Source organism: Elephas maximus, chromosome 3 (assembly GCF_024166365.1).
Source record: "Elephas maximus indicus isolate mEleMax1 chromosome 3, mEleMax1 primary haplotype, whole genome shotgun sequence".
Lineage (NCBI taxonomy): Eukaryota > Metazoa > Chordata > Mammalia > Proboscidea > Elephantidae > Elephas > Elephas maximus.
Window position 1 is genome coordinate 135918910 of NC_064821.1, and position 22885 is coordinate 135941794.

At 37.2% G+C, this 22885-nt stretch overlaps 1 protein-coding gene across 3 annotated transcripts in view; it reads right to left on the minus strand.

Annotated features, from left to right (window-relative positions):
* Positions 1-22441, minus strand: part of ODF2L (outer dense fiber of sperm tails 2 like) — a 64176-nt gene extending 41735 nt beyond the window's left edge. For all 3 annotated transcript variants that reach the window (XM_049879675.1, XM_049879674.1, XM_049879676.1), the window contains exons 1-7: positions 22255-22441; positions 14583-14752; positions 12315-12447; positions 11494-11622; positions 7569-7631; positions 7366-7437; positions 6644-6760 (exon numbers count right to left, since the gene is read on the minus strand). In XM_049879675.1, coding sequence (XP_049735632.1) covers positions 6644-6760; positions 7366-7437; positions 7569-7631; positions 11494-11622; positions 12315-12447; positions 14583-14695 — 627 coding nt within the window. In that variant the 5' untranslated portion in view covers positions 14696-14752; positions 22255-22441. The remainder of the gene's footprint in view (positions 1-6643; positions 6761-7365; positions 7438-7568; positions 7632-11493; positions 11623-12314; positions 12448-14582; positions 14753-22254) is intronic.
* Between the last annotated feature and the right edge of the window lie 444 nt (positions 22442-22885).

Below are 22885 nucleotides of genomic sequence, written 5' to 3' on the forward strand. Positions count from 1 at the left end.
ATTACTGGCACAAATCAAAAAAATAGAAAATCACAAATGTTGGAGAGGCTGCAGGGAGATTGGAACTCTTATGCACTGATTGTCGGAATGCAAAATGATACAACCATTTTGGAAAATGATACGGTGCTTCCTTAGAAAGCTAGAGATAGAAATACCATATGATCCAGCAATCCCACTCCTAGGAATATATCCTAGAGAAATAAGAGTTGTCACACTAATACACATATGCATACCCATGTTCATTGCAGCATTGTTCACGATAGCAAAAAGATGGAAACAACCTAGGTCCCCCTCAACAGATGAATGGATAAACTGCGGTACAAACAAACTGTGGTATTGCACAACTATACAGAACAGTGGTGAATCTGAGAAGCACCTCATAACATGGATGACTCTGGAGGACATTATATATACTGAGTGAAATAAGTCAATCACAAAAGGACAAATATTGTCTGAGACCATTACTGTAAAAACTCATGAAAAGATTTACACACAAAAAGAAACAATCTTTGATGGTCACGAGGGAGGGAAGGGGTAGGGATGGAAAAACACTAAATAGGCAATAGGTAAGTAGTAACTTTGATGAAGGGTAAGATAGTACACAATACTGGGGAAGCCAGCACAACTTGTACAAGGCAAGGTCATGGAAGCTCCATAGACACTTCCAAACTCCATGAGGGGCTGAATTGCTGGGCTGAGGGCTGTGGGGACCATGGTCTCGGGGAACATCTAACTCTGTTGGCATAACATAGTTAATAAAGAATATGTTCTACATTCTACTTTGGTAAATAGCATCTGGGGTCTTAAAAGCCTGTTAGTGGCCATCTAAGATACTCCACTGGTCTCACCCCTTCAGAGCAAGGAAGAATGAAGAAAATTAAAGATACAAGGGAAAGATTAGTCTAAAGGACCAATGGACCACATCTACCACAGCCTCCACCAGCCTGAGTCCAGTACAACTTGATGGTGCCCAGCTACTGCCTGACTGCTCTGACAGGGATCACAATAAAGAGTTCTGGACAGAACTGGAGAAAAATGTAGAACAAAATTCTAACTCAGAAAGAAAGATCAGACTTACTGGCCTGACAAAGATTGGAGAAACCCTGAAAGTATGGCCCCCGAGACACCCTTTCAACTCAGTAATGAAGTCACTCCTGAGGTTCACCCTTCAGCCAAAGATTGGACAGGCCCATAAAACAAAATGAGATTAAAGGGGCACACCAGCCCAGGGGCAAGGACTGGAAGGCAGGAGGTGACCCGAAAGCTAGTAATAGGGAACCCAAGGTTGAGAAGGGAGAGTGTTGACATGTCGTCATGGGGTTGTTAACCAGTGTCATAAAACAATATGTGTACTAACTGTTAAATGAGAAACCAGTTTGTTCTGTAAACTTTCATCTAAAGTACTATTTTAAAAAAATATATACAAAAAAAGAAATTAAAAAAAGTTTTTTAATTTTATTTCCCATCTAGAATATTACACATAGTACTAGTTACTGTAGTTAAAACTGTAGAATAACAACAACAACAAAATTAATTGAGCTTGAGACAATCCAAACACTAGATATGCAAAGCTCAAAGGAATTGGTAGCTCCCAAATTTATTAGGATTCTTTAGTTTAAAAAGATAAAAGGTTAAAGGAGATATGATCAAAACCTATAGATCATGAAGGATATAGACAAGATGAACAGCGACCAAGTTTGAATTTGCTAGAATTAGGGGACGTGCCTTGACACTTGAAAAAGTTACATTAAAGGACAATGCAAACGTTGCTTTACCCAGTAAGCAGTAAATTTGGGGGGCTCTGAAAGTAAACACAGGTTTATACAAATTGACGACTATCAGATCAATAAGCGATACTGTGCTGAGTTTGATGGTGTTAACTGGCATGGCCATGTCCTTGATGCATCCCTTGGTGACATAACAAGAAACAGAATATTAGGCTGGGTGAATGACAGATGTAATTTAGCATGGTAAGTCTCATGTTTTTATTTCAAAGTATTTTAAGATATTTCTTTAACACTTTTACATTTTTTGAAAGCTGTGTAATATTGAAGAGAAAATGAAATTATTACAAAATTTAGATTCTGACCTCCTATTTCTCAGTCATTTTAATCAAAAATATTTCAAAGGATTTTCAGTTAAAAAAAAGGGGGGGGGAGCTTTTCTACTTAACTATATAATTAAAAGGAAACCCTGGTGGCATAGTGGTTAAGACTTTGGCTGCTAACCAAAAGGTCAGCAGTTCGAATCTACCAGCAGCTCCTTGGATTAGAAAACATATATATGCTTCTTCACTTGCAGTAATACTGAGATATTTTTTCTCTTTGAAGATAGACTAGGTAGATTAAGAACCAACACGTTCTTAACTTGTCTTTAAAGACATACCTTAAACTAAAAACTCCCACAAAACATTTGAATAAGTATTTGAGAGAAAACAAGTAAGAGCAGCGTAAGTCTACATGAGAGAAGCCAAGACTCTACAGGGAATACAACTGCCATTCCTGCAAGAAGCCACAGGGTGTCACTATCACACCATTAATAAGAGTTGCTACACAGGTGGCGCTCTAGCAGCATAGTAATTAAAAGGTCCGAAATTCTAATCCGCCAGCCACTCCTTGAAAACCCTGCGGGACAGTTCTACTCTTCCTATAGGGTTGCTATGAGCTGGAATCAACTCAACAGCATTGGGTTTAGTTTTGGTTTTACACTTAAATAAAAAGCCTTTTTAAATTCCAAAGGTAAAGTGAATTTTTTTTAACAAGGTTCAAGCCAAGCCTTTTCTCATTAGATTTATGAAATCCCACACTAAAGCACTGTTAGTTCTTAAATAATTTAAAAAAACTTTTTTTTAGTTTCAAAATAATCTCTTACAGTCTTTTGCCAAATGAATGGACACATATTTAAAATCAACTATTTGATTTTTCCTACTTCCAAACAACTAAATGTGTTGCACATTATAATCATTCTCTGTCTCCCACAAAAATACAAAAAATATTCTCACTCTAATTGCTGCATTACAAAGATCTAGAAAGGGAAATTGGTTCAAAGTATTATATGTCTCTCTGAAATAGTTGTCAGAGAACTACAATGTAATTCAAAATTTTAAAAGGCCCAATATAATGCACTGACTTAATAATTTATGTTTCCAAAACTAAGAATTATGCTGCAAACTGAGTTCAGTCATACTCTAAAAACATTTTGCTAAAACTAAATCAAGGAACTGAATTCTGAACCCCATTTATTGCCTTACATTCCAAAAATGTGTGTGTGAGAGGGAATGCAGAAAAACCAGTAACCTAACACAAGTTCTTTTAACCATTTATAAACAGTAGCATTTTTATAAAGGAATCTGAACTTAAAAGAATTAGGAGAATGTCTTGGCAAAATCTTAGCCTTACGGTCTTTCTCCAAATAATTATAGATATAAAAAATAACTCTATAAAAAACAAAAAGCCAAACCTATTGCCGTCGAGTCGATTCTGACTCATAGCGTCCCTACAGGACAGAGTAGAACAGCCCTGTAGAGTTTCTATGGACCACCTGGTGGATTTGAACCGCTGACCTTTTGGTTAGCAGCTGTAGCTCTTAACCACTATGCCACCAGAGCTTCCAACTCTATAAGACTTACTTTTAAAAAGAATTATGTAGTCTTTTAGTTTTAGTTGAAGAAAATATGCTCAAGAACTTCCTCAATTGCTATTTTAAGACATAATTAAATGTTGTGAAAAGAAGATAAACTGTGGTAGATGATTATCTGTTAAACCACATGAACTGCTCTTGTATTTACCATGACAGAGGAATACAACACCAACTCCAGGTCTTCTGCAGTGTCCTAGGACACCGATGCCAAAGGACACAGGGAATCTAAGAGGGAAAGTGCTTAGAAGATCATGTAGGGGAACAAAGGACACACTTTACATCCTCCATAGGTCTGTTTAGGATCCTCTTCAAGGACAAAAGCTTTTTGCAAAAAAAAAAAAAAAATTACCCTGAGTGCAATCTTCAAACATGCGCCAGGGGGTGCAGAAATCTGCTATGATTCAGGAGTACAAAAGCAAACAGAAGTCCTCACATTCTGGGCAGGGAACTATGGTCTCAGGGGACATCTAGCTCAACTCTAGCTCAACTGGCATAACATAGCTTATAGGGAAAATGTTCTACATCCTACTTTGGTGAGTAGCATCTGGGGTCTTAAAAGCTTGTAAGCAGCTGTCTTAAGATACTTCACTGGTCCCACCTCATCTGGAGCAAAGGAGAATGAAGAAAATCAAAGATACAAAGCAAAGATTAGTCTAAGGGACTAATGGACCACAACTACTGCTGCCTCCACAAGCCTGAGCCCAGCACAACTAGATGGTGCCTTGCTACCAACACCAACTGCTCTGACAGGGATCACAATAGAGGGTCCCAGAGAGAGCTGGAGAAAAATGTAGAACAAAATTCTAACTCACAAAAAAAAGACTAGACTTACTTGTCTGATAAAGACTGGAGAAACCCCGAGAATATGGCCCCTGGACACCCTTTTAACTCAGTACTGAAGTTACTCCTGAGGTTCACCCTTCAGCCAAAGATTAGATAGGCCCATAAAACAAACAATAATACATGTAGCTCAACCATGTATTCAAGACTAAATAAGCACACTAGCCCAGCAGCAAGGATGAGAAGGCAAGGGGGGACAGGAAAGCTGGACAAATGGAAATGACAAACCCAAGATCGAAAAGGGGAGAGCATTGGGACACTGGGGCTGGCAACCAAGGTCACAAAACTGTATGTGCATTAATTGTTAATGAGAAACTAGCAGAAGCAGCGGTCAAGAAATCAAACAATGCATTGCATTGGGAAAATCTATTGCAAAAGGACTCTTCAAAGTGTTAAAAAGCAAAGATGTCATTTTAAGGGCTCAGGGGCACCTGACTCAAGCAATAGTGTTTTCGATCGTTTCACAATGCATGCAAAAGCTGGACAATGATAGAGGAAGACCAAAGAAGAATCGATGTTTTTGAATTATGGTGTTGGCAAATAATATTGAATACACCAAGGAATGCCAAAAGAACAAACAAATCTATCCTGGAAGAAGTACAGCCAGAACGCTCCTTAGAAGCAAGGATAGTGAAACTTTGTCTCACATACTTTGGATATATTATCAGGAAAAGGACATCATACTTGGTAAAGGGGAGGGTCAGTGAAAAAGAGGGAGACCCTTAATGAGATAGACTGATAGGGTGGCTGCAACAATGGGCTCAAGCATAGCAACAATCATGAGGACGGCACAAGACCGGGTAGTGTTTCATTCTGTTGTACATAGGGTTCCTAAGAGTCGGAACTGACTCAATAGCACCTAACAACAACAATTTGCTCTCTAAACCTACATCTAAAGCACAAGAAAAAAAAAGGTTCTCATGCTCAATGGGGCTTGAGTCTCTATACACTTCTCTAAAAGTGGGAACACTACTTTCTTTTCCTTTGACAAAAATAACGACAATTACTTTGTGCCTGTGTCATAGCAACCTCAGTTATCTCAAGTAAATGTGAGACTTCCAAAAGAGTATTTAAGCCACTCAGTTTAAACTAAAAAAAATTCCTCTTGATAATATTGCTAAAAACTTGTAAAAGCTAGGTTAGCTGATTGTAAAGTATTATCATTAGTTGACAAACACAAAAATAAAAAAACACTATTGACTGTTTACTAAACATGTATGAGGTTATGTATGTCTGCATGTATAGATGTAGTAAAAAGAATGGAATCTACACTGGGCAGATGTACTACAAAAGATTTCTTTAAAGTGGTAAAAAGCAAAAATGTCACTTTCAGGACTAAGGTGTGCCTGACCTAAGCCATGGTATTTTCAGTCGCCTCATATGCATGAGAAAACTGGGCAGTGAATAAGGAAGACTAAAGAACTGACACCTTTGAATTATGGTGTTGGCAAAGAATATTGAATATACCACGGACTACCGGAAGAATGAACAAATCAGTCTCGGAAGAAGTACAGCCAGAATGCTCCTCAGAAGCAAAGACAAGCGAGGCTTTGTCTCATTTACTTTGGACATGTGATCAAGAGGGACCAGTGCCTGGAGAAGGACACGATGCTAGGTAAAGTAGAGGGTCAGCAAAAAAGAAGGCTCTCAGTGAGATGGATTGACACAGTGGCTGCAATGATGGGCTCAAACATGGCAACGACTGTGAGGATGATGCAGGACAGGGAAGTGTTTTGCTCTGTTGTACAAAGGGTTGCTTTAAGTCAGGACTGACTCAATGGCACCTAAAAACAACAATAACAATGCTGACAGTGGTTTCAGTGTTTTTAAGTTATTCTTATTTTCTTTTATATTTTGCATAATTTACAAATTTTCCACAATAATCATGAAATAACTATAAAATGGGGAAAATTTTTTTTAAGTAATTCAATTTCTACAAATCGTTCCTGCATTGGTACTAAAAAGAGTATTTTTATATTGAGATCTGAACTCAAATCTTTAGATGAGCCAAAAATCTTAAGATTTGCCTAAAATATGCATTACACATGGCAACACTTAAAACTGGATTTTTTCAAAATCACCACATTCCAGGATTAAAGAAGAGCTTTATAGCCTTGCATTAATTTTATCACATAAGCTATAAAAATGGATAAATATTTATAACCTTTATATATTCTTTTAACTTATCATTCTCTGCTTCCTTCTTATTAATTTGGAGTTGCAGTCTTTCATGTACTACTTTTACTGACTGTGAAAAACGGTCTGCTTTCAAAGCATTTGCCTGTAACATAGAAGAGAGAATAAACAAAAAAAAATATTATTCGATGTATTCCAAAAATAACTTTACCTCTATTTACCCACAATCTATAAAGCTGATAAAAAGCAAAGTATTTTTTCAAGTAATTACACCCGCCCTCCCCTCTACAAGTGTATTGCTTGTAAAACGATGGGGAGGTTTTCTCTTCACTCCCTTTATTTAATGGCTCCTCATAATTATCTTTAAAAAAACTCCCATCTGTTCTCCAAAGTACAATTACGGGTATTTCAAAAATGCCCTTGCAAACACCAAAATTCTTTAATGGCTTAAATTATCCCCAAATTGAAGTTCGACACAAACTTACACACAGTTTCTAATATAAAGTGACTTATGCCAAGTACCCTGACTGAAACACCACATAATCTAAAAAACTTTTTAAAAAATGATGTTACATTTGATACATAAAACTTGTAAAGTATCCAAATAATCTGGGATTTCAATAAATCCTTATGTGTTTATTTCTGAGAATATGGTGGCTATGTGGATGGATAAGGTGGTAAGAAGGGAAAGAAGAATCAATATTAAGAAAAAAATGATTAATTTAGCTCAAAAGGTCAAAACTTGCTTACCTTTTCATTCTGAAACAAACTAGAAAGGTCTTGGATACATGTCTCCTTTTCAAGTAACTTCTTCTTAAGATTCTTCAGCAAATAAAATGGAAGAGTTAGAAACATCACACCCTGATCACCCTGGCTAGTTTTATAAAACCAAGAAGCATACAAACAACAACAACAAAAATCAGAGAGAACAGACACCAAGTGTAAAGACTTACAGTATTTTCACCTTCATTATCAGTTAGCTTCTCTAATAACATGCTGGATAACCTGTCCCCTACCTGTGAAAAAAGGATGTCATAAATCAGTGTTCACAAAATATGATTCTCTATATAAAAAAGTAGAAAGTGGAATAAGCATCAATCAAGAAACTAATATATACAGTTCAGATTTTTAAAAAAATTAACCATCAGAAGGCTTTTTGCCTAAGTGTTCCAAAGCATTTTTGTCCACAATTTATGAAATTAGAGATTCTAAAGAATGCATCAGAAAGTATAAATCAATGACATATAAAAATCACAAAAATCCTGTATAAACAACCTAGGTCTCTGGGTGGTATGAATGGTTTGTGGTTAGCTACTAACTGAACGGTTGGCAGCGATGTGGAAGGCAGGCCTAGCAATCTATTTCCATAAGATTACAGCCAATGAAAACCCTACAGAGCGGAGTTCTCCTCTGACACACATGATGTCCCCATGAGTTGGAAATGACTAGACAGCAACAGGTATAAGATTAGTTCAGTGTTCAAAAATTGAACAATGTAACTCACTATATTAACAGGATAGAAAAGGAAAGTCATATGATTACATCAATTGATACAGAAAAAATATAAACAAATTCTAGCAGCAAGAAATTTGTTAGTGAATTACAGTAAATCCATAATAGAATTCTATATAATCATTTTAAATAAGATTGCAGAAGAATGGTTATTCGTTTTTGGGAGACCTACTCCTACTTGGGGGCCCTGCTGGCACAGCAGTTAAGTGTTTGGCTGCTAACCAAAAGGTCCACAGTGTGAATCCACCAGCCACTCCCTGGAAACCCTATGCGGCAGCCCTACTCTGTCCTATAGGGTTGCTCTGAGCCAGAATTGACTCGACGGCAATGGGTTTGGTTTCTTGTTTTGTTTTGTTTTGCTTTTTTGGTTTACTCCTACTTGAGAATCTCAAAGAGCTATGAATCCTTTTCACCCAAAAGCATATATGCATGTACATATAATGCAAAATTTTACATACAATTTCAGAGGGTTCATGGACTCCACAAAGCCCATTCTTGGACTCTGTAAGGGTCCAGAGAGTTCGGGTTAAGAATCTCTCCTATTTAAAAAATATTTAATATAGCAGACAGTATTGATGGTATAGTGTTAAGTACAAAAGTCAAGTTACAAAACAATGTGAAGAATATGACACTATGGTTTTAGCAATGTACATAACACATATATAGGCAGAGAACCAAAAGCTGGAAAAGAGATACAAAACAAAATTAATAATATCTAGTGGAAACCCTTGTGGTGTAGTGGTTAAGTGCTACAGCTGCTAACCAAAGGTCAGCAGTTCAAATCCACCAGGCGCTCCTTACAAACTCTACAGGGCAGCTCTACTCTGTCCTATCGGGTTGCCATGAGTTGGAATCAACTTGACGGCAACAAGTTTGGTTTTGGTTTTTGGTAGTGCAGTGTTAAGACCTCAGCTGCTAACCGAAAGATCAGCAGTTCAAATCCACCAGCCACTCTCTGGAAACCTATAGGGCAGTTTTACTGTATCCTGTAGGGTCGCGACAAGTCAGAATCAACTCGATGGCAACCAGTTTGCTTGGTCTTTTGGATAACAGTAACTTTTCACTGGGTTGTGAGATCACAGGAGCTATTATTTCTTCACTTATCTAAATTTTCTATCATGAGCATGTAAAAAATGTAATATTAGATCATTTTTACAATTTTGAGAAAATGTCACCATAGGAAAAAACTAAAAGGTAGGTAGGCAAAGAATAATTTTGTTATGAGCTCAAGATTTTTCAGCCTATTACAAAAGTTAATTTGTCCTAAAACTCAAAAGAAATGATAATCACAAAGAAATAAAAATTATCAGTATAGAATTCTAGTATCTAATCAACGCACACAAAATTTCAGGGGATTCACAGACCCCAGATTAAGAATGTTAGGTTAAGAATCTTGACCTCACATAATTTCTTTATTCTACAGGTTAAATATAATAATAGAGAAGAAAAATGATAATTTATTCTTGTAAATATTTTTAAATAACAATATACCATACCTGACCACGTGTCTATAAAGTTAAGCTTTAGTTTTCGTGAATGTTTGAGCAGAAGCTGTAAATCAGGTTTTTCTCTTCAAAACGAGGCACCATTCCCTCATCCCACTTTGACCACCCCAGGGTTTGGTGAGATGGGCGGACATACTATGCATGCAAACCATGTAGAAGCAGGAAAAAGGTGAAGAAGCATTCTTCATAGATCAGAGGGAAATAAGTGTGAGCTGTGTATCTGTACATGTAAACAATATATGTATGCTAGCAATCCCACTCCTAGGTATACACTCTAGGGAAATGAAAGCATGTGTCCACACCACAACTTTGTAAGTGAATGTTCATAGCAGCATTATTCATAATAGCCAAAAGGTGGAAACAAGCCAAATGCCTATCACCTGGTGGGTGGATAAACCAAATGCGGTATACCTAAACAATGGAGTATCATTCGGTAATAAAAGGGAATATAGTACTTGTACGTGCTACAACATAGATGAACCTTGAAAACACTATGTTAAGTGAAGAAGGGAAACCACAAAAGACCACATATTATATGATTCCATTTATACGATACGTATAGAATAAGCAAGTCCACAGAGACAGAAAGTATATTGATGGTTGCCTGGGGTAGGGTATGCAGTGGGGAGAATAACGGGAGGTGACTGCTAAAGGGTATGGGGTTTCTTTTTGGAATGATGAAAATGCTCAAAATTTGATTAAGGTAATGGTTGCACAACTCTGTGAATATACTAAAAACTACTGCGTTATACATTTTAAATGGGTGAACTGTATGGTATATAAATTATATCTCAGTGAAACTATTATAAAAAGAATATACATATGTATAAAAATAATGGACACAGGAGCTTAAATTCTAAGAGTTTTTATTTTGTTATTCGCTAAATGAAGTATAACTGTGATGGTTACTTTTATGTATCAATTTGGCTAGGCTACGGTTCCCAACGGTTTGGCCAAACACTAGAGTAGTCGCTGTTCCATAATGTAATATAACGAAATATAATTACCTTCTATAATGTAATCAATCAGTCTGTTGAAAAGGGAGTTTTCTTAGGGTATGGTCTGTTTCCACACTATAAATAGATATTTTGGCAGAACTCACTCTCTCTCTCAACTCTGTACTTCCCCCATTGTCTGACCTATGGATCTTCAGATGCAAGCCTGCAGAAGTTTCCAGCCTGCTGCCTGACCTACAGATTTTGGCCTTGCCAGCCCCCATAATCACATGAGCCAATCCCCTGAAGTAAATCTCTCTCTCTCTCTCTCTCTCTCTCTCTCTCTATGTATACATGTACATATGCGTGTGTGTGTGTGTATACATATATCTCACTGGTTCTGTTTCTCTAGAAAACACTGATTAAGACAATAACAAATAATAAAAACTTTTGAGATAGAAAATAAAAATATTTATTTTTCTATAAAAACAATGTTTTCATATAGAACTATTTATGAAATATTAAAAGAGTTAATTACTGTCATTTCAAACAAGTAGTTATTTCCATTTCAAATATACCAATTGTCTTAGTTAGCTAGTGCTGCTATAACAAAAATATCACAACACCCCCCTCCATTTGTGCTTGCTTGTCTCTATGCCTAATTTGCTCTTTTTATATCTCAAAAGTGATTAGGTTTAAGACACACCTTACACCAATATGGTCTCATTAGCACAACAAAGAAAACCCTACTTCCAAATGGGATCATATCCACAGGTATACAGGTTGAGATTCCAATACATATTTTGAGGGTGGGGGGGGACACAATTCAATCCATAACACCAATATTTTAATTTAAACAGTTTAATAATATACCCTTGAAGTGAGAAATATCACTATTAAATGAGTGCTTAGTGTTGGTGCCTTACTTGTTTGTATTCTGTCCGTCCAAGTAGATGTTCTAATGTTTGCTTTACACGTTTAAAAGTATCTAATTCCTTTGTTAATATTGCCTTCTGTTTAGAAATCTCCTTCAAATCGGATGCAAAAAGATTAGCCTGACAAAATATAAGAACCATGTATGCATTTTAATATATAACATTAAGTAAAACACTCTAAAATACAATATTAAGGTTCTTAAAGAACTATTTTTCCTAACAACAAATCATTCTGTTGCACATAGTGATAATAAAATTTGCCAAGTTTATTAATAGTAAATGGGATCACACAGCACATTAAAGTAGAATGAAATAAAAATAAACTCATATCAAGGGCTTAAACTTTAAAGGTATCTCAGGCATTTATTCCAATAAATGCAAGAGAATACAATCCATTTTTCGAAGTCATGAACTCAAACTTTAGTATGCTGAAATTTCAGAATACAGAATTTTCTATTCCACATAACACTATAGGAAATAGGTATATTTCATCTCTCAGAATATTTTAGTTTTAAATTCACTCTTGAGAAAAGCTGATCCAGTTCAACTCTGGGTAAACCAAGCACCAAGATACAGAGTTTCTGATTTAATCTCTGATCAAGTGCCGGCCTGAGGTTAATTTTTCTCAACACCAACAGTAGGGTTTAGATTACATTTAATGAGAGAGAAATAAAGAACACTGATAAACCCCCATTTTCAGTATCAGAAAACAGTATGTGAGCATACCCACCTAAGATATGAGACTTCATTATGCATTCTAATTATTACACTAGCTTTTCATTTTATTAAATGTTCATATGTGAAATACTCACATTTTCAAAACTAATCTTTTCAACAGTTTCCTTAAATAATGGCAGAAGTAATTCCACAGAACAGGTTGCTATCTCAGCTTCCTCAAGTGTTGCTTCCAATGCAGTCTTTTCACTTAGGATGTCTTGCTTCAGGCTAATTACACGTGGACAAATAAAATTCAAGTTGAATCTGTCACATCAGCTAGTGATACATTCATGCAAATATACCATATACCAAAAAACAAAATCCATTGTCCTCGAGCTGATTCCGACTCATGGTGTCTGGCTGCTAACCTAAAGGTAAGCAGTTCAGACCCACCCAGTGGAAAACTGCTTCTAAAAGATTATAGCCAAGAAAACCCTATGGGATAGTTATATTCTGTTCTATAGGGTTGCTATAGGTAGGAATCAACTTGACGGAAATGGTTCCACATTTCTTTCTGTACCTTCTATACATGGAAAAATAGTTTTGAAAATGTTAAGATGTATAAAACACACAGACTACCACAATCAATGTTTCATTGTGCTATGTTTCACAGGTAATTATTCAAAACCCCTTTCTGGTTTGTAAAATATGTAATGTCTATATGTCTTTTCTTCTTTCTTTCCTTTTCCCCTACTCCAAACATGAAAGATTTGTCTTTCTAGACCTTACTACCAAATCCTTTCTTGAAACTTATTTTCCTTTACAATGACTTCCTCCAGAAGAATGAATAAGCTAAACAAATGGAAAACAAAAAAATTAAACTACTCAGATATCTAAAAATTCTTCATATATGGCTTTAAAATATATTATTATTCAAAACAAAATTAATACTATTTGTCTTTGTTATTACATTTTGCCTAGGTACTACTATGTATCATTTTAAGATATATTTTCCCCCTCACATTTTTACATTCTGAAATCAGGAGGCTTCCTACAGTCCTTTTCAGCCAAGACGCAGTCTTGATCTGTCATTGCCTGCACATACCCAAAACTTATAAAATGGGTGTCCAAAAGCTTGAAGAATATCCCAGAGGTAAGGGTGCAGTATTTTTTTTAATTCTATTAACAAAGAGTCATGGGAAGGGGTGAAAAAGTTGGTGAAGCAGAAAAGTTTAGCAACATTCTAGAAGCAGGACTCCAGTTATGTAAGCTTGCTCTACATAATTGAGAGCCCAATAAATTTTAATGCTAAAATTTTTCTTCTAAGAAACTGTATTACCAATACTCTTACTAGTTAAGACAACTCTGAGTTAAAAATGGGCTCAGAAGAGTTGGACTTTTAATATAAAACGTTTAGGGAATATGTTAACTAATTTAATTTCACTTATATTTTACTTTTACATAAGAGTTATTTGGATTAAAAATCTACGCCTAAACTTGAAGAAACTTTTACAATATGTATAAATAAACTGATAAGAAAGCATGCTGTCGTTTAATTGACCTTTTTTTTTCCCCCCCCTGTTTTGGAACATACTATAATGGCTCATCTTCAATTGATGGCATCTTAAAGGTAATGTCAAAAGGTGGATTGTGTTTTTAAAGCAGCACTGGCTGAAGTGGTGGCTTAGGAAGACACTGGTTATAAATGACACTTGTCCATTATTAAAAACTATGGGCAGAAAGCCAGGAATGATTACATATGATGAAATATAACTTTCACTTGCAACAAGTATAGGGAATATACTATCCCTAGTGACAATAATGTTATTTAAAGATCATTTGGGGCTGGGGGGGCGATGACCCATATAAAGGAGCCGTGGTGGCAAACTGGTTAGGCGCTTGGCTCAGCAGTTTCAATCCACCAGTCGCTTCCTGGAAACTATAGGGCAGTTCTACTTTGTCCTATAGGTTTGCTATGAGTTGGAAACAACTCAATGGCAATGGCTTTTTTTTCATGACCCATATAAATAACAAGTGTATTCCCCATTCTAAAGAACCAAAATATGACAGGTATCTGTTACATAGCAATATACCAAATAACAATGAATTAGTACTCATTAAACTACAGTTTCAGTATTCTGTAGTATTTATATTTTCATTTACCTTAGTAAAAAGCTTTACTTTATAAATTCTTACTAGGTAAGGTTTCCATTTGTAACTCCTTTCCCTAAGACTCCACGAAACTAGCCAAGTTCTGCTAAATGAGTACATTTGTAATCAGATTAAGTAAATATTGAAATACTAGATTTAAAGAAGACAGTCTTCAAAGAAAGCTGTATTTGATTCAAATAATTTACATTACAAAGAAAACATAAAATCCTAAATTCAGAAAATTATAGTTCCCCTGCTTTGGATAAGAATACCAGCTGAGATGACTTTCACTGGCACGCCGTGGTAGGTGTTCTTTCTCTGATCTACTTTTAAGATGGAAAAATAATTCTTCTGAATGACTTCCATCATTTGTAGGCTTCTCCATAAATTCAGCAACTGGATTTATAGGTGGCTTCCACAACTTTTCCACATAAGCTGAAAGCTGTGAAATATTCCAGTTATTAAACTTAGCATTTCAGTAGCTATACTTACTTTCTGTCATTACTCTGTAAGATAAAGATTCTAAAGATGCATCAAAGGAAAACATTTCAAAATAAAAAATGTAATTCCTATGCATTGTGAAACTAATCCCAAATAGGATCAAAACTGCATAGCACATACATTCAATAATTGCCAATTTTCACAAATAATCTCCAAAAAAATCAGCTGTTTTCTACATAATCACGAGAGTATAGAAAGTTTTTATTAGTCACTTTCTGAAGTTACACAATAATATGTTAATCCAGTAGTAGTAGAAAAGGGATATAAAAACCCTACGGTCCTCAGTTCATTAGGTCCAACCAATAAGAAAAGTATGCTATTTACGCCAAGAAATGTGGAAATACACATACTTTTTAAAAAGTATTTGGCAACAATAGCTACAAAGACAACAGAATTATTCTTTTGAAAGTAGATCTTTTAAAATTAAATTCATTTATTCCCATGTCTCAATCTAGGATATCCCTTTGGTGATAATGAAAAGAATATACAGATGATATTGCTTCCAATTTTTACTAAATAATCTAATCATTTTCACTCAAACTTGGGGATGTCTTTTTTAAACATGAATATTCATGAATTTCTTCAAAATCGTTCCATTTTAAGTAAGGAGTGAGAGCCTTAGCAACCATTAAGGTTGTGTTTTCACCATTTTAATATATGGTGATGTGTTTCCCTGACTTTTACGTTTATATACAATTCAATGTTACATATAAAGGTTTCTTTACATTTTTTCAGAGATATTTACATCTTCATAATTTATTTTTATATTTCTATAATACAAAATACATCATGTTCAAGAATATCTAATACTTTAGGTAGATGTGAAATTATAGGTCTAAAGCAAATTCAGAAGCCTTCCAAAATGTCTAAGAATTCATTTGTTTCTGTTGGAAGATTCTGTAAATATTTAGTATACAGGCCATTGAAAAGCATGCTCCTATTTTTGAAATACCAGCAACTGATACACAAAAGGAAGTGTTAAATAACCTACAGGTAGTCTAAGATGATCCACTTGGACGCCGCAAACATGCAACATCTGTTATTAGGGAGTAACAATATTCTGAGCTATTGGAAGTCTAGAAGAATTACAATATACAGATACACAAAATCAAATGAAAAACTAAACCCAAAGATTAAGAAGTATAAAATCTGGATAAGACACTGCAAACAAGAGCACTAGCATCTACTGATTTGTTCAGTTGCAATGGCCACCCTACTCAGAGAGAAATTGATATTTATCATGTTTAAATACTTGTGTCTTGTAGATTGGAATCTCGAGAAAGGTTGTCTTATTTATAGTTGAATCCTCACCACCTACAAGCCAAAGGTAAGCAATAATTGAAGGAGAGGACCTAAGGCTTTGTTAAGCACTCAGCTGTTAACCGAAAGGTTGGTGGCTCAAACCCACCAGCCGCTCCACAAGAGAAAGCTGTGGAAGTCTGCTTCTGTGAAGATTTACAGCCTTAGAAACCCTATGGAGCAGTTCTACTTTATCCTATAGCATTGCTATAAGTAGAATGGACTCTACGCCAATGAGTTTTTTGTTGTTGTCATTGTTTTTACTTATTCATCCCTTGAGTCATCTTTTCAGGAATCATTAAAGAAAAACGGTTCCTACATTTGGAATAAAGTTCTATAACACAATGTAAGGGAACAGAGATCTTGAATTTGTAGTAAAAAGTTTATGTGATTAGATTCAGCTTGGTATCAGTATTTTAAATGAGTTCTTAGTTGGCTTTGCAGGCTATTGGCAGCTACATAAACATAATTTTTCTAAAAATCTTACAACAAAACAAAATGATAAAACAAAATTCCTCTGCTTTATCCCTATAATAGGTAACTATATCTTATCTTAAAGGATAAATTAATAAATAAAATTTACACGTTACAAAAACAGGGATTTTAGAATGACTTTTGCCCAACATCTTAAAATGTCATTTGTCTTATTCATTACTTAATGCTCCAACCATGAGGCAGGAATGTATAAGTCAAATCTTGGATATTTTCCATAGAAATTATCACCAATCATATTCTTATAGTGTAGAAATCTTTTCCACGATAAAGGTTTTTCAGAGGTTCCAAGGCACTACACTATTTTCATGTTGTGACAATACCACAACCAAAAAACATATGTGTACAGCACAAAGCTATTTTCTTTAGCATAATAAGTCCTACCTTCATAAAAAATGCTATCATTTTAGTGAGCCAAATGTGTTCCTGTATGGAAAAACTGGTATTTCACAGGAAAATGTTCTCAATTGTGTGGAATACACTGCCAACTGCCAGATGTATTTTATACTTTCATACAACTTGTAAGAGGTGAAACAAAGACTTTGTTCTGCACATATTTAATGGTTAAATCCTTAAAGATTTTCAATTTCAAAACATTCTTAAATGGTTAAAGACTTGGATTTCTTATACAGAGATGACTTTTACCAGTCTCCTACCAAAAAGGCAGGTACTTAAAGCTTTTTCCAGGAGTGGTCACGAGTTTATGTTGATCCAGCTACACTCACTAAACTACATTCTGTTTTGGCCAGAAAGCATCTGAGGGGTGCCTATTCATGAACAGTGATGCTGGCCATGGTCAAAGAAAAGAAAGAACGTGGTCCAGGGCCTTCCTTAGCATCTAGAGTGGCCTGAGTAAACCAACCAGCTTGAGACAAATATGTACTTAAAACTAATCTCTCTGAAGAGAAAGGCATTCAAATCCTGCAGATTCTAGTTTGTTTCTCCAAACACTAATTCTTGGACAACTAGTTCCCACTGGCTTCAAACGAAAACACACAGTTTTCACTAAAAAATTTAGCATGAAAAATTCAGCAAGGAGCACAAAGTAGATGCAGGAATACTGCTCCTTTTTTCCACCATGCCAGACATGAGCCAAAAGTTTACTAGAGAACTAACTGTATGGCATTTTAGACTCCATAATGAAAAAAGTAAAAATGGCAAAGAGTAAAAATAGCTGGAATATAGAGCTTATGAGTAAAAGCCACCAAAATCTGAAAAAAACATTTTCAGAATACACAGAGGCTAACTTAGACAATTAATTAGGTAATGCCTCTCTCCACTGAATAAAGAGAAATTTAAGTTTAAAAGATGGGTTGCAGATTGAATGACATGGGGGAGAAAGTCAACAGCAAGACCGACTGGTCTCTAAGTACAGGCTATATACTAATCCTTCAAGGTCCAAGTCTCACCTCCTTCTCAAAGCATTCTCCGGTTACTCCAGTCACCAGGGACACTAAATATCTAGTAGTATTTTCAGAATCACACAGTTTAGAATTTAATTTCTCCATACCCAGAAAAAAAAAATGCTCATATTTTAGTTTTCTTTTAAACTTGCTACTAACTCTGTGAGAGCAAAATGTCATAGCCATCACCTACACCCTCAAAAATTACCTAACACAGTCGGGGGCAGAGAGGCCCAGCCTGGGTTCTCAAATACAACCTAGGGTGATTACGTCATTTTTTCTTAAAGTGAGGCACTTTTGAGATGAATGGGGGCCCCAAATAGAGCCCAATTATCCAGTAGAAGATTGGACCAAATTTTTCAGGTTCCTTCAATCCCACGGGTGTTCAGAATATTGTCCAATTCCAAATAATTAAATCAGCATCCTTCACCAAATGGTGAAGAAACTTTCTTCCCTACCTTCAATATGATAGTAACAATTGCTACCATTTATTGAACAAAGTACTGACTGACCTTACAAGCATCATCTCATAAAAGCCTTACAAGGTTGCTATTAACGTCCTTAAGCCACAGATGAGGAAACCAAGTCTTAGAGGGGTTAAAGGGCTTGCTCAAGATTACAAATAAGGAAGTGGTGGAATTCAGTTCATGAGATGCTGAAAATATAAATCATCATAAGAATCTGAAGCAGAAAGTAACTCACAAGCTTGCCTTAATTCAGTCAGCTTTTTATACCACTCATCAATTTGTATTCAAAAAAATACAAAATGTTCTGTAAAAGGAAATGAGGGATGAACAGATAGAGCTCTTGCAGACATAGATAGGCTGTAAGTCTAAAGAGAGAGCAGTGACTAGACCACTAAATCCAGTGAGCTGAAGGCTGTGACAGGAGTATCATGGGGTCCCATAAGAGCACACATGAGGATACCTAATGCCTACCAGCACGATCCTGGAAGACTTTCCCAGAGTATTGCCACTGTAAGCTTTTTCAGAAAAAGAGTGAACCCTAATGTAAACTATGGAGTTTAGTTAATAATAATGTATCAATATTGGTCCATCAATTGTAAGAAATGTACCACACTAACGCAAGATGTTACTAACAGGAGAAACTGTGTGCAGCAGATGGGGGGCATATGGGAATTCTCTGTACTTTCTGTACAATTTCTCTGTAAACCAAAAACGGCTCTAAAAAATAAAATCTATTTTTTAAAAAGTATTATTTCTTCCTTCTTAAACAGAGTACAGATAGTACAGATAGACTGAACATAATCATTCTTTGATGACCCAGAGGCAGCCACACTTGGTCAGACTTACAAAATATCAGTCTTAGTTCTTATTAGCTACCTGACGTGAACTGCCCTTAGTTACTGGGCTCGGTTTTCTCTTCTATAAAATGAGAATAACCTTTGCCAGTCAAAGTGGTAGTGAGGTTCAGACAGAGTGAAGTAGTAGCACTTACAACTTCTTTTTTTTTTTTTTTTTTTAATTTAGGACTCCTTTGGTACAATTAGATACTCCTTTGGTACTCTAGGAAGCCCTGGTGGCATAGTGGTTAAGTGCTACGGCTGCTAACCAAAGGGTCGGCAGTTCCAATCGGCCAGGCACTCCTTGGAAACTCTACGGGGCAGTTCTACTGTCCTATAAGGTCACTATGAGTTGGTATCGGCTCAATGGCACTGGGTTTGGTTTTGGTTTTGGTACTTTAAGGGGGCCTGTGGTGCAGTGGTTGAAGAGCTCAGCTGCTAACCAAAAGGTTAGTGGTTCGAAACCACCAGCTGCTTTGCAGGAGAAAAATATGGCAGTCTGCTTCCATAAAGATTACAGCCTTGGAAACCCCATGAGGCAGTTCTACTCTGTCTTACAGGGTCGCTGTGAGTCAGAATCTACTTGACAGCAACTTTTTTTTTTTTGGTGCTCCGTTGAGGCTGCTTTCCCACCCAAGTCTTCTTACTTTAATAATCATCCTCAGTCCATCACCATTCCTGAAATTGCTTGTAGGCCTGAGTTACTTGTATAGAACAAACTCAATCTTCAAAACGATTCTTTCAAGATCTACTCCTTTCAGAATTGTTACAAAATCATATTCAATATAGTCATAAATTGGCTGAGTACAACTGAACCAGAGCCCAGGGAAAACCACTGTTGATTCCTAACAAATTTGTGCCCTGTAGGCAGATGCTACTTCCATCTTATTTCTATACCCAGTAACTTCAGTCTGCTTCATTTGTACAGACCAAACACAATGAAGAACAGCAATGCAAAAAAAGCCATTTTCTTATATCTTCAGGTGCTCAGGATACAAAACTATACTATTGATACACATCAATTGTGAAATGAGCAGAAGCAAAAGAGAAGCAAAAAATGGATAACTAGCTGTTAAAGAACTATGGGCACAACATTCTTATTGTAAGCAGAAGAGTATCAAAATAATTTTAAAAGCAGACAAGCTTTCTGTGGTTTGTTCCTTTAACCATAACTAACCAAGTGTCCTGGTGGCACAGGGGTTAAAAAGCTCAGCTGCTAACCAAAAGGTTGGCAGTTCAAATCCACCAGCAGCTTCTTGGAAAGCCTTATGAGGCAGTTATACTCTGTCCTGCTGGGTCACTATGAGTTGGAATTGACTTGATGGCAATGGATTTGGTTTGGTTTTGGTAACCAAGTGCTAAGGAACCCTGGTGGCGAGTGATTAAGTGCTGGGCTGCCAAAGGAAAGGTTGGTGGTTCAAACGCACTAGTGGCTCCACAGGAGAAAAGACCTAGTGACCTGCTTCCATAAAGATTATGGCCTAGGAAGCTCTATGGGGCAGTTTTACTCTGTCATATAGGGTCTCTGTGAGTTGGAAAAGCAGCCCCGGTAGGTCAGTGGTTAAACAATCGGCTGTGAACCCAAAGGTTGGTGGTTCAAACCCACCAGCCGCTCCTCGAGAGAAAGATGTGGCAGTCTGCTTCCATAAAGATTACTGCCTTGGAAATCCCATGAGGTAGTTCTACTCTGTCCTGTAGGGTTGCTATGAGTCTGAAGAGATCTGAGGGAACACAACAACGTAACAACCAAATGCTGCTTAGAACTACTGCAAAAACCTCATTCATTCAAAAACACTTGAAACTGTACTATGTGTCAGGTGATAAGGAAACTAAGATGACCCATTTGTCCCCAACAGATTTTCTCCCCAATGCCAGCCAGAGTCTTGATATGGTTATTCCCAGTAAATAATAGCACCACCCACTGACTACCTATATTCAAAACCTAGATACATTTACTTGATCCCTTTTTATTGCAACCACATGAAGGTGACTATTATTGCCCCCATGTTACAAATAAGGAAACTGAGGCCAGAAAGTTTAAGTGGCCTGCCCACGTCCACACAGCTAGGTCTGACTCTACCTTTTTCCACAACACTATGCTAGTTGTGTGCACTGAGGGGGTCTCCTATAGCGTCTGGAACCTAGAAGAGCCCTAGAGGAGGAATTATTTTCTGAGGCTTCCCGATGTATTCTTCACTTATGAAGTTCCTGGTCCTACAGCAGTCTGGTATAAGATGGGCACTTACAAGCCAGTTGAATGAATAAGAGGACAGTGTTTCTGAAAGAGGAGTCCCTGGATAATGCAAATAGTTAAGTACCCAACTGCTAACAAAAAGGCTGGATGTTTGAGTCCACCAGAGATGCCTTGGAAGAAAGGCCTGGTGATGTACTTTCAAAAAATCAGCCTTGAAAACCCTTTGGGGCACAGTTCTACTCTGACACAAACGTGATGGCGATGAGTCGAAATCCACTCAATGGCAACTTACTTTTTCTGAAAAAAACACCATCACACCCAGGGACTGCCAGGCCCGGGATTAGGTTCTGGACAAGCCACCTCGTGCTAAGATCCACTCTGATGTACCAGGGACCACACCCTTCATAAGAGTATGAGCCTGCCTCTCTCCCAATCCGGGCAGTCTGGGGAAAGTGCACCCAGAAAGTGCGCATAAGGGGGCAGACGCCGGCCTCTGTAAGTTCACTTCCAGGACCCACCACCACCCTGGCCCCCGCCCCCCAAGAACAGGCTGCTAGATAACTGCCTATATGCACCCCAGCGTTCCCCACAAAATAAGCTCCGACTGCCCCCAAAAACCGCGCAAACGCCCGCCATGCGTCAGCACGTCGCCGTGACGTCAGCCCGTCGCCGCGCCTCTATACATAAAAGAACCCGAGGGGCCACAGACAGTAGCGCAGTGTTACCGTTGGTAGGAGATCCGCGAAGCGTACCTGTGCTATCCTGCCCTGGATCAGCTAGGTGGGAGCGGGACCAGTGGGCAGCGGGTGAAAGAGTAAGAAGGAAGGCAAGAGACGTGAGACAGAAGCCGGCGAATTCCTAGAACTGCTTACGGTGGAAGTGTGCCCGCCAAAGAACAGCGACACAAAAGAAAGCTCAGCTAGTAACCGGCAAGCGGCTTCTGTGGCAACGACTGCCCCGCCCCTTCCGTTGAGCCCATTGGTCCTTTTCTGGAAAGCGAGCGCCAGCGCCTGTAGCTATTGGCGGGGGTGAGGAGGCGGGGCTTGGGAGAGGCCCTTTTTTTTGTCTGTTAGTTTTTATTTTGTGAAAAGGGCGCAACCTGTGTATAATTAACGAAAAGTGTTAGTTGAGCTCACCGAAAAAGGGAAATAAGGCCGATTAATTCCGAATATTAATTCCCAAAATATTAACGCTCCTGAAGAAACCCTGATCCAATACGAAGGCCTTTAGTCAATGGCTATTTAACATTTGAAAGGTGACTCTTCCTCTTCCGAACTGAGATAATTTGTAAGTGCAAAATGCACACTGATTTTGCATATAAAAAAAAAAGAATTGGAAAATATCCTAATTTTTGTATTGAATACACGTTGACATGATGGATAT